The 17733-nt window shown below is 45.8% G+C and overlaps 1 protein-coding gene across 5 annotated transcripts in view; it reads left to right on the top strand.

Annotated features, from left to right (window-relative positions):
- LOC117761556 (calmodulin-binding transcription activator 1-like) overlaps positions 1-17733 on the top strand; it is a 53344-nt gene that overhangs the window by 22808 nt on the left and 12803 nt on the right. For 4 of the 5 annotated variants that reach the window (XM_034585562.1, XM_034585561.1, XM_034585558.1 and 1 more), the window contains exons 4-10: positions 2903-2970; positions 5814-5949; positions 8215-8286; positions 10325-10478; positions 11937-13792; positions 14977-15103; positions 16404-16538. In XM_034585562.1, coding sequence (XP_034441453.1) covers positions 2903-2970; positions 5814-5949; positions 8215-8286; positions 10325-10478; positions 11937-13792; positions 14977-15103; positions 16404-16538 — 2548 coding nt within the window. The remainder of the gene's footprint in view (positions 1-2902; positions 2971-5813; positions 5950-8214; positions 8287-10324; positions 10479-11936; positions 13793-14976; positions 15104-16403; positions 16539-17733) is intronic. The other variant, XM_034585563.1, reaches the window with a different exon arrangement.

Genomic DNA, 17733 nt, shown 5'->3' with positions numbered 1-17733 from the left:
ACACACACGCAGACACTCAGACAGACCCTATAACGGGATCTCCCTGGGGGAAACTCCTGTATAAGTCTGTTGTGGTGTAGGCGACCCCCCACTTCCCTCCCCTCCGTTGGAAATCTCCCTGAGGCCGGTGTTTGTGTGTGTGTGTGTGTGTTTGTGTCTGTGGCTGTCTGCTTTTCTGTACATGCCACCAGTTTCTTGGAGGGAGATGGTCTCAGTGATGCGTGAGTGGGAGGCTGATTTCCCCAACTGCATCGCTCACTCCAATCTAACTTCCCACTCATGCTCTCTGCTTTGTTAGATATTTCTTAAGTAACTCTCTCTCTCTCTCTCTCTCTCTCTCTCTCTCTCTCTCTCTCTCTCTCTCTTTATCACATTCTCTCACACACAGACAGAGAGTAATAGGTGCGTGTTGGGAAATGTGTGCGTCTGTGTGTGTGTGTGTGTGTGTGTGTGTGTGTGTGTGTGTGTGTGTGTGTGTGTGTGTGTGTGTGTATGGGTATGCGTACGTTCAGCTGGGCCTGTCGTAATGTATTACTACGTAGACTCATACAGACATGCAGAACGTCTGGGTTTCTAGAGTAGATCTCTAGAGAAAGATGCTTGTCCCTGTCCCTGCGTCTGGCACAGCTAACACATTTACACGCACACACACACACACACACGCACGCACGCAGGCACGCACGCACGCACGCACACACACACACACACACATGCACGCACACACATCCCTGAAGGGTCACTGTGTCGCCAGGCATACTCTAAGCGCTCCATCACTGGTTTCCACTGGGACAATAACTGTGACTTCCTGAGGATCGACCTTCAGCATCTCACTTCTGTCACTCTTCACATGGGCGTGTGTGTGTGTGTGTGTGTGTGTGTGTGTGTGTGTGTGTGTGTGTGTGTGTGTGTGTGTGTGTGTGTGTGTGTGTGCCTGTGTGCTGGTTGAGGGAGTGAGCAGCAGTGTGTGTCTGCAGCGTGAGTGTGCATGTGTGTTTTTGTGTGTGTGGGTGTGTTTTAGAGTGTGTCAGACTGCTGTTTCAGCTGACTCTTCTGTTTCTGGCTTTTTAATGGCTCTTATGGGGCAGGCCTTTAATTGCAAGTCTCTCTCCCTCCTTCTTAATCCTCCCATCCTTCTGTCTCTCCCAGCCCCTCGTCTCCTCTCTTCTTCTCTCTCCCCCCGCCTCCCACTGGCTGACAGTCACTAGGGGAGCCCGTGTGCCTGGCCGGGGCTGTTGAGGCCGTATAGGATATTGACTTGCTGCGGAGTGGTTTGGGAGGAGGAGAGGTGGCTGCCTGTCACAGCTAATGAATAGATGCATAAATGAATGAGGCACTCCTATGTGTGTGTATGTGTGTGTATGTGTGTGTGTGTGTGTGTGTGTGTGTGTGTTGTTGTGCCTAGCTATGGCTAAAAATGTGTCTGTGTAGCCAACCCAAACACAGCTCGGAGCGGTTTTCTGAGCCTCAGACAGAAAGAAATATAAACAGTGACCAGCTTGATAGTGATAATTATTAAGGGTGTGATGAGTCTACCAAATCCAACCCATCCCCCCCCTTCACACACACACATACATATAAACACACATATAAATGCCGGATGAGGCAGCGGGGGGTTGGGACGTGAGGATCGAATGGAGGATACTAAAAAAAAAACAATCAGTTAAGTGCCAGCACCCTCCAGCTGCTTTCTCTTTTTGTCTCCCCCTGCCTTTTTGTTCCCTCTCTGTCCCTCCATATTTTCTCATAGGTGTGAAGCTGGAGGGCTCTTGTGTCAAACTGGGACAAATACCCTAAAATCAAACACACACACACACACACACACACACACACACACACACACACACACACACACACACACACACACACACACACACACACTCACACACACACAGAAAGAGGAGGTCTGGAGTGGAGGCTGTTGATCTGAGGGGGTAGATGAAGGAGTGCTTGAGTGTTGATGTCTTTTTCACTATTGCTTTGTGCCACATTTCAAACACTGATTGCCTTAAGAGGACAATTTACATTTCATAGTCTTTCACAACAAGTGGGTGAGATGGGAGTCAGAGATGGGGAAGAGAGAATGATGTTTCAAGGAGGAAGCCAGGGGTAAGAGAGTTCAGCGAGCAAAGGGAAAAAGGCGATGTTGCGTGAGCGACTACAAAAGTGTGAGGTATAAACAACGGTTTCTTTTCGGCTGCATCTGTGCGTCTGTATGTCTCCATCTCGGAGTACGGACGTTTTGTTTTGCTTGCTCTCGGTAGAATGCACCTGTATGATTTGAACTTTCTTTTTTTCCTTATTGGATTCATGTGAGTGTAGAGGAAATAGTGTGGAGAGGAGAGGAGAGCGGCGGAGATGAAAAGAGAGCCGGAGGAATTAAGAATCAAGTTAGGAGCAAGCTTTATCTGACGGGAAACTGGGAAACTGCAAAGTACAAGAAAACTTTTCCTATCAGTGCACTCTCTCAGCTAGTGTATGGGTCGGCTCCCCCAGTCTCTGTGTGCGTGTGTTTATGTGGCGAGTGTGTGTGTGTGTGTGTATTTAGAGATAGCTTTTCCTCCCTAGTGGAGGGAGACGTCAGTGTGTTGGTGAGCGTGATTGGTTGTTGGCCCTGAGGGTCTGTCCTCTATATCTGCCTCCTGACTGGTTGCTCTGTGACCAATCAGGCACCCAGACCACACCGTGGCAATCAGATAGTGACATATACTCTCTCTGGACATCAGCAGGTCATCTGGAAATACCTGTTATGTTTTATCTCCCTCTGACACACACACACACACACACACACACACACACACACACACACACACACACACACACACACACACACACACACACACACACTCACATTCTCATGCACACTCACCAGTGTAACCTTTCTGTCTTGTCTTTGTCTCCCCAGGAGATTGCTGCATATCTCATCACTTTTGAGAAACATGATGAGTGGCTGACGACATCGCCAAAAACCAGGTGAGACAAGTGCAGACAATGGTTAACGCACACACACTCTCTCACACAAAGAATCACTCAATCATCCAGTTACTCACGTTGGTTCAATGCCAATAGCTGTGTCTTTGTTTGATTAAAACATTAGCGATGTACTTCGATGCACGTCCTGCTGACGACCCACTCTACATGTAGAGAGCGCTCTAGAACATGGCTGGACTGTAAAGCACCTAGTCAGCTGAAAATGGAGTATTAATAAATGTAAATGTATTAGGATAAGTGATGTATAATTCAGACATAGCAGGGTGAAGGGGGGGTTCAAAGGGAGGGGGAGTAGGAGTGTGTCTATATGATGGGGTGGGAACAGGGATTCACATGCCAGAACTGAATATTCATCGATCCAAATTAACCATAAGTAGCTCTTTTCCAGAGTGGGTGAAGGCTGTGGCCAGGAGGAAGGGAAAGAGAAAATGGAAGACAGATGAAAAATGGCATTTTGAAGTGTTGATAAATCACCCTATTGACATTTACTGCAGATGTAGGGATGATAAAGAAAGAGAAGCGCCGAATAACAAGGCAAAAAAGAGGTGAGAAAGGAAAGAAAAAGAAGAAAGAAAAAGTAAAGTGAGCGCAGCGGCTGTCTCACGGCCCCATTCCTGATGACTGACACCACCGAAGCCCGAGGTGATGCCCCTGCTCTGCCATTGTGCGAGCTGAAGGACTCTTCTCAGGAGCAGCCTGAGGCCAGCAGCACAGTTTATGTTGTGGATGGATTTCTCATTGATTGGTTGTGCTGCCATACAGCCCCAGCAGCAACAGCAGCAGCAGCAGTCATATTGGTGATATTGAGCAGCAGTTAGATATAATCCCATTTACACATGACACGAGGCACGATTAAAACAGATTACACCTAATCCCATCAGATGGAAAGGAGCTCAGCCAATGGAGCCGGTGACATTTATGTGCAAGCCTGAATGTGTCTGTGTTGGTATCCATATTTGTGCATGCAATTGCACATGTGGGGGGTAATATTAAGGAAACAATCAATGACCTTCATTTCCCCCCCTCACTGAAATACCTTATCAGTTCAACGTAATGACTATTAGCTCCTCTCAGCCTCTCCTTTCTCATCTACTCCTCCTTCCATCTCTCCTCCCTTTGCTGGACCCTCTCTCTCTCGCCCACAATGTCTCTTTATCTTGCCGTCTTTTTTCCCACTCTCCTCCCCTTGCCTTCTCTGTTTTCGCTCTGCTACACTGTGGAACGGTAGAAAAGCTTTTTATATCCCACACATCACAGTCCAGTTACAATCAATAGCATTTATGTCTGCTTGAATCGGAAGGTTTGCGAACATGGGTACCATCCACGTGCGCGCACCTCCATGCGCAGACACACACACACACACACACACACATACATACATAGGAACAGGCACGCATTTCCCACCCACACATACACACAGGCACACATCTGATCTCATCCATCTTCTCCATAACATAATTAGAATCAGCAGCTCTGAGATGACTCACACAGCTCGAGACAGAGACTAAACTCGGCTTTGATCGGAGGGTGGGGGTCTCCACTCCACTAAGAAACTGGCAGGCTCTCCCCAAAACAGAACAGATTTAAGGTGTCAAAGAAAATCAGCTCAAAGTAAATTCAATTTCACTACACACACAGTGTTCTGAGTAAATTGCAATCATCTCGGTCCATATAGATGTGGCTACATCAAATTCGGAGAGGAGAGGAGATCAGAGGAGAAGAGTGGGGGGTAGAGGAGAGGAGAGGAGGTGATGAAAAAAGAGTAAAAAAAGGGGGTTGTGATCGGACTAGAGGGAGCAGATGAAATGAGAAGATCAGAAAAGATGGAACAGAGTGGAGAATGGAGGGACTGAGGAAGCAGTAAAGAGAAAATGAAGAGATAGTATGATAAGAGGGATAAATACTGGAGGTTGATCGGGAAGAGGAGGTTAAGGAGAGGAGAGAGGAGGTGCATAAATGTGTGTGTGCATGCGTGTGTGTGCCTACGTGCACATGACCGTGTGAGGGAGAGCGAGCACTTGTGAGTATGTGTTAGTTTATTGATTGTTAACGGGCCTGTTCTCGTTCTGTTGTCATGAGATAAGGCCGAGAAGCATTTTTCTTCCACCTACATACACACTCACACACACACACACACACACACACACACACACACACACACACACACACACACACACACACACACACACACACACACACACACACACGCACGCAGAACCATGCGCACACACCTGTCCTTAATGTTTTCCAAGTGAAATGATTGATTGCCGAGCAGCAGGTTTGACATTGAGTCCAAAGAACACACAGCTGTAGGTCCTGCCATGTCTGATATCACTACAGCATCTCTGTCTTTCTACATGTGTGGCTCCTGGTGTGTGTTGGTGTGTGTATGTGTATGTGTGTGCGTGTGTGTGTGCTTGTGCGCGTGTCCCAGTGTGTGTATGTGTGTGCGTGTATGTTCATCCCACCAAGTGTATATAGAATGGGAGCTCAGAGGCCGATGTTCCTGCTGTGCTGATAAATCACCCTACTAAAATATTAACACGTAGGAGTATGAGTCTGTGTATGCAAGGGGTGCATGGGACCAGCTAACTAAACTGTGTGAGAGTAACATTTACAGATGTAACATATTCGTGCTTGTTCCAGTTGGTGTTTAAGAAACAGCAACGCAAGAGAATTTTCATACTTTTTTGCTCGAACACCGTTTTTTTAGTTGGTTTCCATGGAGTTGAATTGCTCTCAGTTTCAACGAAATTACCGCAACATTTACTCTGTATGATCAACATAATGCGACACTGTGTGTTTGTCTGTCTCTTTACCACCAGGCCTCAAAATGGCTCTATGATTCTCTACAACCGCAAGAAGGTGAAGTACAGGAAAGATGGCTACTGCTGGAAGAAGAGGAAAGACGGGAAGACCACCCGAGAGGATCACATGAAGCTCAAAGTGCAGGGAGTCGAGGTGAGAGGCTGCAGAGGAACAACAAGTCGATGGTCCTTTGGCACCGAGTACGGTTTCTACTGCTGCCTGTCTTGTCCTTAACTTACTCTCCTTCACTGCGAGGAGACATGCGTATCACACGAATGCACACACAAACACACATGCTGAGAAGCTACAGGCCAATATGCTACCTGGGAGCAAGTGGTGTCTCGCTCTCTCTCTCTCTCTCTTTCCCTTCCCGACTCCCCTCTTTCCCTCTCCTTCTCTCTCTCTCTTTCTGAAAGATAAGAGTGTGTTTGGCCCAAGGCCAGGAATGATGTCAATGCCTCCTTCAGCAGAACAGAGAGGGGTATCGATCCAGTCTCAAGGCAGCGTCTGTGCGCGCGTGTGTGTGTGTGTGTGTGAGTGAGAGTCACATCAGCCAGCTCAAAAATTGATTATTCAGCAGGAATATACCAGGAGGTGAGAGTAGTGAGTGTGCATGTGTCAGAAACAGAAAGAACGAAGTAGAAGGGAGAGTGAAGGAGAGACAGGAGGCACATGGATGTTTCCAGATGGCTCAGTAGTTTTGTGTTAAAGGTCAGCAGGAGACAAGCAAAAAGGAAAAAAGAATAATTGAGATCTAATATTTTTATCTCCACCTTTATGAGTTACGACCCCACACTCACTTTGACATTCATCTCACATGTGGTTCATTTTTCTACATTCCTGCCTGAACACTCACACACACACATACATCTGTAACAGAAAGTGCTCCTCTCCCTGGCAGTTGCTCGGTAATTGTTTGTGTCACCCTCCTTCTCAGGACTCTCCCTCCCCCCCCCCCAAGCAAGCGTGCAGTGTGTAGAGCAAGGGACGGGAATGAGGGAATGAGCAGAACGCAGAGATGAGCAGAGGGAGAGAAAGAGGATGGGGAGAGGCAGGAAGCTGGAGAGAAAAACATAACCCTGGATGGAAAGCCTCCTCATATCAAATGGAAATATATGGAAATGCACTCTGCCTTTGGCAAAACACACTTTGGATAGAGGGCGGGCTACTTCTGAGAAGAGGCAAAATGGCAAGAAAATAGAAGTGTGTACATGAAAGGAAACAGGACAAGTTTTAGGTGTTGATTATATACAACCTGATCGCTGAGTATTTGTGTTTGCGTGTGCAATTTCTGTCTTGGAAAACAACAAATTCATATGAGCGTGTGATTCATGTTATTAGTGCATGTGGAGAAATGACCGTGATGACCTTGAAAGAAGACCTCTGTCATCATTTCATCTTTCCTCTGTGAAACACCACAAACACACTCCTCATTAGGCATCGAACCTCGGCACAGTTTCAGCCTTGACCAAAATGTTCCCATAGCACAGAATATTGATAAATGTCAAGAAATTGAAACCTGGCTTAATGTCTTACGTAGACCTTGGTACACAGTACTTACTGATTGAGATGGCAATTTCCTTTTAGACTATGAGAGACTGTCTCTTGTACAGCTGCCTTGCATTTCACACTGATGCACTCAAGATAGTTCATACAAAAAATGCATCTATAGAATAACATATTTAATATTATTTGACCTGTGTTATTAAGAAAAACATTTTTGGTGTTGGTTCAGAAACCACTTCACTGGCACCAGTATTGATATATTTCATACCCAGGGCAACACTTCCAAACAAAATGTTAAAGTATAAACCTCTGCAATTTTTGTTGATTTCCGCTTTTCTACACATGTACACACTATTTTGTATTTATGTAATCATCCTCTGTTGGATGGAGTCTTATCCCAAACTGCCTCTTCATCTTTTCCACCTTGACACTCAACTATCACTCTGTGCTTTTCTCACATCCACCTCACTCCTCACCCTCCTCTTCGTCCTCTTCACTGTTTCCGATCTCTCTTGCAGTGTCTGTGAGCTGACAACATTGTGACTTTTTATGAATTCCAAGTGGGTTTTTGTCTGGTCCTGCTGAGGCAGTAAATTTCACCATCTCTTGTGCTGTAATTGTCAACATCAGATTTATGGTATTTTAGAAAAGACATTAGGAAAAAACGCATACAGCATGTTTGCAATTTAGTTTTAGCACCGCAATCAATACAACCTAAGTGGGTATAACCTAAGCTCTCCTCTCCTGTTCTCTCCTTTACTCTCCTCTCCTTTCTCCCCCTTTTTCAATTTTGGTTTTGATTCCTTCCTTTTCTCTTGTTTACCTCCCGGCAATCTCCTCTCCCCTCCTCTTCCCTCCTCTTCCCTCCTCTCCTCTCCTCTCCTCTCCTCTCCTCTCCTCTCCTCTCTCTAGTGTCTGTATGGCTGCTACGTCCACTCCTCCATCATCCCCACCTTCCATCGTAGATGCTATTGGCTGCTGCAGGTAAGCCCACCCCCTGTCCCACCTTGCCTTTTCTGACGCATATATACACATACAAATCACATTTTTGACAGTGTTTAAATTGTGGAAATAATTTGTTAATATCTGTCATATCATAACAAATAGTCATTCTGTGACATTTATTCCAGCTATGTTAAGGCTTTATTCACCACTCTACACAAAACTGGACAACCAGAGAATATATAGCATATTACACAAGTGTCCATTATATTTTCAAAACACTAAACATTAAGCTAAACCATAAACCCGCAATAAACATCCTCCTCTTTTAAATTAATGAGGCAGATTATATACGGAAAATACTATCACGAAGCTGGGCCCATAATAAAACTTGATGTTGTGTGGCTGAGTGGAGTGGCCTACACACAAACAGTTCCACGACTCGAGTACTGCAAGAATATGCTCGGCCCGTAGGTCTTGTATAAAGCTCCCATAGTGTTCAGAGCATTTCATTGCCTGAAGTTAACAGTGAGTTCCAGAGCACAGTGTGTTATCTAACCCTGACTCCCAATTCTTAAGGAGAGCATCAAGGACTGGGGTATTACTCTATGTGGTCCTCTCAAGGAAAACACCCCGGAGCTACAAACAGCACACACACACACACACACACACACACACACACACACACACACACACACACACACACACACACACACACACACACACACACACACACACACACACACACACACACACACACACACACACACACACACACACACACAGAATATGCACACATGCACAGGTGTCTCCTGTGTATTAAGGCATGATGTTTTTCATATAAATGTTTGACTCACTCTACTGCTCATGTGAAAGACAACAGAGAGCAGAAGTTGCACGCACAGACACACACATACACGAGCACGCACGCACACATCTCTACCTCTACTGTCCATGCAAGATATGGTCACCAGAACCTCATCATCTTCAGTGACAGGTTCCATGATGAATTTTCAAACAAGCCCGTATATATTTACACTTCCTCTCTCCTCACCTCTCTCCGTTCGTTTAAAAAAAGAAAAATTGAATACCCAGCAATGTTCTTTTAATGTATGTATATGCATATGTATTTATGTAAACTCCACCAGAATATCCTGCATAATTTGTCACATGAAACTTACAAGGGAATTCCAGCCACTGACTGAAAATTAAATCTGCCCTAACCTAATATATTTTCTTTTTCAGCATGCCAAACTAGTTAGATCCCTGCAGTCTGGAAATATTAGGGGGAAATTCTTGCTTTATGTGAAATGTGCTATTTTCTGCTCTCGCACATATATCAAAACACATCAGTGAATATGATCATAAATCAGTCTGTGAGTGCTGTAACACTGCACACTGTGGTGCTGTAGCAGCCCACTGTGCCATCCTCTTTTGGAGAGAAAAGTGTTCCACCTCAGCAGGTCCTCCCCCTCACCTGAGTCTGTCTACTGAATCTTTCATCAAGAGGAGCTTCTCTCTCTCTCGCTCTCTCTCTCTCTCTCTCACACACACACACACACACACACACACACACACACACACACACACACACGCACCTGTTGAATCATTCATGGGGTCAAAATTCCATAGGTCTGCTGGTGGCCTACAGTATAGTGAGAGCTACTCTGAACCGCTCTCTCTCCCTCTCTTTCCACACACACACACGCACACACACACACACACACACACACACACACACACACACACACACACACACACACACACACACACACACACATTCCTACACAGCCTCTGCAGGGGTTAGAGAGAGTGATGAGTGGGCTTTAGCTGTTAAATCTTTTATGGGCAGGTGTGAGAATCTTATCTGACACACTACATCCGACCTCCCTGACCTCCACGTTCTCTCCTGCTTTCCTTTTCCCCACCCTCCACTTTTTTTGTAAATAGACTATCATTTTACTCTTGCCCTCCCCGTGTACTGTAAGAACAATGAATTAATGAACACAGGGTTGTGTTACACTAACTCCAAGTGCGTGCATGTCTCTGTTTGGTTGTGTTTTGTGCCCTTGTCCTGTAGAACCCAGACATTGTGCTGGTGCACTACTTGAATGTACCGGCAGTGGACGATAGCGGGAAGCCATGCGGCCCCGTCCTCTGCTCTATCAACACAGACAGGAAGGAGTGGGCCAAGTGGAGCAAGGAGGAGCTCATTGGACAACTCAAACCCATGTGTGAGTTAGTGTTTACTGCCATTTCAGCGCTCGCCTCCCTCCTACTCCAGAGATCTCATATTTCAGCCCTCACGCTTCTCCAAAACCTGAGGTTGTGAGTCACCTTGGCTCAATAACAATACCACTTGTCATGGTACAGTAGTGATGAAAAAGATGATGACCCTACACTAGCCAAGCTTCAAAATTAATATGTAGGAAACCAGTGTAGTAAATCCAAAACAGATAATTTGCTTCACTGGCTTGTTTTTAGGGTTTTATAAACAACTTGGCAGCGGAAAGGGGCGCAGTCTGAAACCATGCCATCACTTATTAGATGAGACAACAGGTGCTTACAACAATTCAGGGGAGATGATGTGAAAATGTCTCTTGCATGAAAGAAAAATATCTAATTTTGTAGGTGTGAATAATTTAGCTCAGACATAAATAAATGAGCCAAAAAGCAACACCTGAATTTTCCCAGATAGGTGTTTTCAAACAGTGGCCTTCTCATTTAAATTTTGATTTAAAAAAAAAACATTTGGAACATCAAGACTCTTTTAAATATATATCTGAAGTGAAAACAGGACTTAACAAGCAAGTGATAGATTTCTAGAAAAAAATAGTTTTTTAACAAGCCACCTTTCAATGAGACATTCAGTATTAATTTAACATTCAGCCAGGCTATATGCAGATAGGAAAGACTTGATGGTTCCAACAGTCAGCGCCATGCTGCCACCTAGAGGCAGAAAATCATTGCAAACAAGAAAGGGAAGAATACAGGGAAGGAAGACAGAGATGCCTGAAATATCCAGCATGTATTATTCATAGCTGAGCATCAGGGAGTAGATAACTCCAGTACACATACTAACACACGTAGACACTCAGACTTACCTAATCTCAGCCATCTTTTGATCTGGTTCAAACAGGCATATAAGGACAGCTGCCCAAAACTAAGTGGCTTGTTGACTTAAGTACTCCTTGAATTGTCTCCTATCTGAATTGTATCCCCTCTTGTCCCTCTGTCTGCCCTAATTTGTTCAAACAAAATAGCTTTGTGTTTTTTCCTTTCCCTAGCTCTCGTCTCTCAAACACCGACTTGATCCTTCTGTGGTCATTGGGATTTAATGGGCATTAGGTCTCTGACACTTCAACTCTTTGGTGTTTGTTATTTTACTTGGGCTAAATCCAGAAAATGTAAATGAGGAAGTCTAATTTGGAAACTTGAAACATATTGTTAAAAAAAATTTGATGTAAAAAAAGCAAATAGTTTGTTTTGCATACATGTGTTTTTTGAACATCTGTTCAATTAACTCAGTTGTGTAGTGTAGACTCTGAACACTGGAGGGCGCCGTTACACACTGTCAAATGTTAGCGAGGCAATTCAACATTACTTTACAGATTGACATAAATATAAAGATAATATGATCAGAGTGTGCTTTGTGTAAAATTGTGTTTTCCTCCGCTCATCTCTTCTGTCAGGTGCTGGAAGCAGCCTGCATCAGAAATGTTCCAGCGTCAAGCAGCGCATCATCTCATCCAAGCAGGAGTCCGGGGCAGCAGCAGGGGGTGGATCTGCGGTGGGTACTGGTGTAGCGGCAGGCCAGAGAGCCGAGGAAGCAGATGGCACGGAGGTCCAGAACAGCGATGTGTCAGAAGGCCAGACAGAGCCCAGTCCTGGGGGGGGCAGGGGCAGAGTGGGCGGAGGAGAGAGGAGGAATGGCAGGATAACCAAACCCTCCTTACTTCCACAGAGCAGCATGGAGGTGTCCTCTTCCACTTCCAACAACCAGGTGGAGGTCCCTGACACCACCCAGAGCTCCCCACTGTCAATCACTAGCGACATGGCCGACAGTCCTGCCCTCTCCATTGGCGCTGGTCTGTCACAGAGCACCGCTGTGTTCATGTCGGAGGTCACCACACTGACTGGGGATTCAGTTTACTCTGCTGGTCACACCCACCTGCTGGCATCTGCCCACGAGAGTACCACCGCTGGCATCCTGTTGGCTGTGGCCCCCGAAAACCAGAGGTTTGCATCGTTTCCTGGTGGGGTGGGCTTAGGGGAGGGAGGGGAGTTGGTTCTGTCCAGCTCTCTAGACTCTGGCGGCGCAGTTAGCATCCCTGAAAACACCATGACCTTTGACCCCGACTGCTTCCTCAACAATCCCAAGCAGGGCCAGACGTATGGTGGAGGTGGAGGGAAGACAGAGGGGTGTAATGGTGATGATGGAGGACTCCACTGTTCCCCTAACACCTTCCTCTACAACCCAGCCCTTGTCAACAACATCAAGACGGAACCGGTGCCCCTGGAGCAGCCGCTGGCCACGCAGAGTAGCTATGTAGGAGAGGGAACCGGCCTCAGCCCCAGCACCACCCTGGAGCAAATGGACTTCAGTGCTGTCATGTCAACCGCCTGTGTCACAAGTCTTAACCAGACTATACACCACCCTTCCCCAAGCCTCTTCCTCCAGGCCTCCCCCCAGACAAGCCAGCCCTCTCAGCTGCAGACCAATGGTACAGAGGGAACCCAGGACTCGGGTGAGGCCCAACCTTACATAGGTCTGCCCACAGTGCCAACAGACTCTCCGGTCACCAATAGAGATCCGCACACACATCTCCACCAAGCCAGCCCAGACCAGCAGGGCCTGTGTGGAAGGAACGGCCAAGGAGCAGCAGTGGGCCCGTTTCCCCTGACAACACAGGACACTACCGTCGACCAGTCAGGCAGCAGGGGACATCGGGAGATGGGGGGCTTAGACAAAACTTCTGAGAATGGAGGAGAGTTACTGCTCAAGCCTGGGGATCCTCACGAGGCCTACACAAGCGTGGACACAGAGCACTACCTGCAACCCACAGATGACAATGGAGGGGGAGAGGAGGGCGGAGGAGGGGGAGGGGAAAACGAGATTCTCTGTAATGGTGTAAGTTTGCCAGGGGCCAGCAGTTCAGTTGGGGCCAGTCCTGAGTCGATAGCTGCAGGTCCAAGCATCGAGGGGGCGCTCTACAGTTCTCCTCTTCCTCAGCAAGGTGGGGGCGTGTCGGCCGCAGCAGCTGGGGCAGGATCAGCCATCAGTCTGGAAGGTTTTGAGGCTTCATTTGGAAGCCAGTTCTCTGATCTCATCAATGATTTCATCTCAGTCGAGGGGTCTGGGGGCGGGGTGGGGGCAGCGGTCACTGGGGTTCTGATGCCCCAGGAGGGGGCAGCAGGAGAGGAGCATGGCACAGCAGCGGGCCACCTGCAGGGCTCGGAGGTGGAGCAGGGAGCTCTGGGACTGCTCCAGGAGACTGGGAGGCTGTTTGGTGTGACAGATTACTCCCCAGAGTGGTCGTATCCAGAGGTTAGTAAACCCCACATGATTATCATTCATTACTTATTCATAGTTGCCTAACATAAAATCAGTCCTTCGACCACATGATTGACAGTGGCTTACACTGATGTTAAACAATGAAATTAAGTTGAGCACAATCTGTACTAATACCGCCGGCCTGGCTTTGTGTGGTCATTCAGGAGCCAGAGTGTCTCAGACTCTGCTGATTGGATTTTGATGAAATTTCAATATTACACCGATTCCCCTGGGTGGCCTCATTAATGTACCCATGTACAGCTTATCATATTTCACACACCAGTTCTGCCACTGAATTATGATTGAATGTTGGAAACATGCCACGTAACAACCATCAGTTTAAAAAAAACACCCAAAAATACTCTCTCCCAAAGACTCTCCCAAAGGCTGGTAAATGGCTTTAAAAATTCAATATTTTTCATTGTTGTGGAAACTAACTTCATGAGTTCAACATTTGTGGGCAACAGTATGTTGTCTATGTATTATTTGTAGCCGCACTAAAGAGAACACATGGCGGTGTCTCTCAGACAACTTGGATTTAAGGAGCCTTAAAACCTCTCGGGGCTGCTACCAGGCTCGTTAGAGAGTCTTTAGAGACTCTTTGGAGATATGTCATTAAAAAAATAGTAATTATTTTGTAAATGAGGCAGATTAGTTCAGAGTTATATAACAGAAAATAAAAGGTTTCATTTTTAGGCCACTGTATCTCTGAGGTGTTTTTTTCTGACAGATAGAATAAGGATATTTGATAGAAACACATTTTTCTGGAAACACACACACACATACACATGTTTGTGCATCTATCTTAGTGAGGACACTCATTGGCATAATGCGAAGTGGGTCAGAAAGTAAGGACCGGTCAAAAAGTCCTCAGTTTAAAAAAACTTCCTCACTCTGCAGGTTGTAGGCTAAAAATGGTCCCCACAAAGTAATCTGTAAAAGAGCACACACACGCAAACACAAACACAGTCACACATGTTTAAGACACCCTCAATGACTTGGAGACATTTTGTAGCAGGTAAATTCAATCAAAAGCACTCCGTCGGGTGTCTCACTCTCGCATTGACTCCAGTATCTCTTTGTATGAATGATGAAGTAAACACTTGCAATTGCAGTTTGTTATAGACAAAGAATCTATTCTGTGACATGAGACTGAGGCCTGTGCCTTTGTGCCGCAGGGCGGAGTGAAGGTGCTGATCACAGGTCCATGGTTGGAGTCGGGCAGTGAGTACAGCTGTCTCTTTGACCACATCAGTGTCCCAGCTGCCCTCATCCAGCCCGGGGTGCTGCGCTGCTACTGCCCAGGTAACACACCTGTGTATGCACACACACACACAAACATACACACACACACACACACACACACAATAGACTGTCTATAAAGATGGACGACATGACAGCTTCCCAAAAGTGAAGCCAAAGCATCTCGATTGCCACCATATGGCTGAGTGCAATATAAGACATGAATCCTGCCCCCTCCATGTTGGTGGATGGGACATGGATGACCAACTAAGCAGTCAAAGCACATGTTCAATAGCTTTTTTCTCCAAGGTGGCTGGGTTAATTTTTCCAGTAAGTTTGGTTTTAATTACTTATTTAATGGTATGAAAACTGGGTGAAATATGGTGATTGACAGCTGAGACTGATCAAGGCTGTGTATCGATTGCTCCATTCCCAGATCGCTAATGTGCAGACTTTGGGTCCAAAAGTGCAAGATAGCAGCGTTCATGGATATTTTAGCTTCATTTCTGGAAAGTGGGAGGAAGCGGAGACACGTCGTCCATCTCAATATAAAGTCTATGACTCACACACAGCTCTCTCCTCTTATTACTGACTCATACATGGAAAAGCTATATCCTTGATTTTTAAATTTAAACCTTAACCCAACCATTGCCCCATCAATCCCTATAATGAGCAGTCTGTAGCAAAAAGAGAGATGTCGGCTGTCTCTTTTATACTAGAACATACAATGCAAAAAGATAATTGAGAGTAGAGACTTTGTCCTGCAGGCAGATAATGTACACAGTACTTGACATGGTTCTTAGGATGATACAGTATGTGATACATGAGTCATATCCTCCTACAATAAGTGTGATCAAGGGAGAAGTGTTTGGCAAATAGTCTCTTTCAGGCACACATGGGTAAAAGTGACACTATGATAATTCACATATTGTCCTAATATGCTTCGAGGGGGAGATCTTTCTCTCTCTCCCTTCACTTGAGCTGCTTTCAGACATGCACATAACTCTGGAGACCCCCTGAAAAAGCACGGAGAAGACACCGGCAAAGATGTCATGAGAGGTTCTTGTGATAAGAGCCGATGCCGGTGTTGATGTGCTTTAAACCAAATCACGTGATCCTGCAGCAGAATTATTATGTTATTTCCTGCCTCTGCCTGCTGCACCACCCCTCACCTGAATAGTGTGGGGAATTTGTTGTTGTTGTGAATGCGTGTGAGTAGAGAACCCCCTCCTGCGTTGTGCATGTGTGAAAGACCCACTGCGGAGAAAGTCCGGACCCAATTCTCCGGAGATTCTCTAAAAAGTCATGTATGAAAACGGCTTTAATCAGTTTTACTAACACCTTACCTCACATCTGCTTCCAGCCCATGACACTGGCTTGGTGATGCTACAGGTAGCTATGGGTGGTGAAGTCATCTCTTCCTCTGTGGTTTTTGAATACAAGGCGCGTGATCTTCCTGCCCTGCCATCTTCTCAGCACGACTGGCTGTCCCTGGATGGTGAGAGAAATTTGCTTGTGTATTTTGACTACAAGGGGTTTCACAGCTACACTTTTGCTTGCTGCTGTTATTTACTCAATAAAGAGCCCGAACCATAAACTGGAGGAGACTTGTGCATAACTGCTGCATTGTGTGCCTGGAGTGTTGCATGTGTCAATAACAAACAAAGCAAGGAGAAAGAGAGGCCCTGTTCAGACCTGGTATTAACGTGTTGTATGTGTTGGCGTGAGCAAGGAGGGGCTGAATGAATGAATGAATGCGTGCAACTGTGAAGAAAGATTTGTGACCCAGATCACCTCAAACATGCTCTGAGTGATCGGATTCACGATGCATTCAGGATGCATTATGGTGCGTTTAGACCTGGACTTAGTGCTGAGGATTTGTGATTGGATCACCCAGGATGAATGTTAATGACAGGAATGAACGGGGTCAGAGAGAGAGAGAGAGAGAGAGAGCAAATGTGTGTATCTTTCAACATTCACTTTACTGTTGTATTTGTACTCGGAAAAGGGTTAAACCTCAAATTATGTTCGAAAATGTAACCTTTTCTCATTCTTTCTTAAGTTATTTTAAATTGTCACTGACTTACCTCTCTGCTAATTTTGATCAGCTTAGCTTTGAGAAAACCTGTTGATGTGTGTGCATATGTGTGTTTGTGTGTGTCACTGTAGCTCGTTTCTGTTGCTCTGTTATGTTCTGAGATATTTATTCCACAGCTGCTGATGTACAAACAGGATAGTGACATTGCTGCTGCGGTTGGGCTGAACTGTTCTTCTGTAACTGCAGGCAGCTTTATTTTCTACGGTCGCCCTCGGCCTTCATGCAGGAATAAAAGGTGTTGAACTACACCTGTTCTTTTTTTAAACCAAGATTCATAAAGGATTAGAATTTGTCTTTGTTGGATTTGTTTAAGGATCATGGTTTACTGTGGAGTCCAAATGAAGTGTTTGGTTGTTGGAGAGGACTCTGAAGGAGATTGTTTTGGTCGAGCTGGAGGTGTTGATCTTGTGACAGTTAAAAAAAAATCTAATTAAAAGTTGCTTCAAGATGTGGACAGTTTAATGTACTTTTTGGATTCAAGTCCTGGGGAGTTTGGCTGCATATGTGTGCACAGCACCAGGGGTGTTATAGCCTCTGTGTGCAAATATCTCTTGTGGTGCAGCTGCAGCTCAGAAACACACGGGTCTCCTCAGTG

This window comes from Hippoglossus hippoglossus, chromosome 5 (genome assembly GCF_009819705.1).
Source record: "Hippoglossus hippoglossus isolate fHipHip1 chromosome 5, fHipHip1.pri, whole genome shotgun sequence".
NCBI lineage: Eukaryota > Metazoa > Chordata > Actinopteri > Pleuronectiformes > Pleuronectidae > Hippoglossus > Hippoglossus hippoglossus.
Note: the sequence above shows the minus strand (reverse complement) of the source record. Positions and strands in the feature narration are given on the sequence as shown.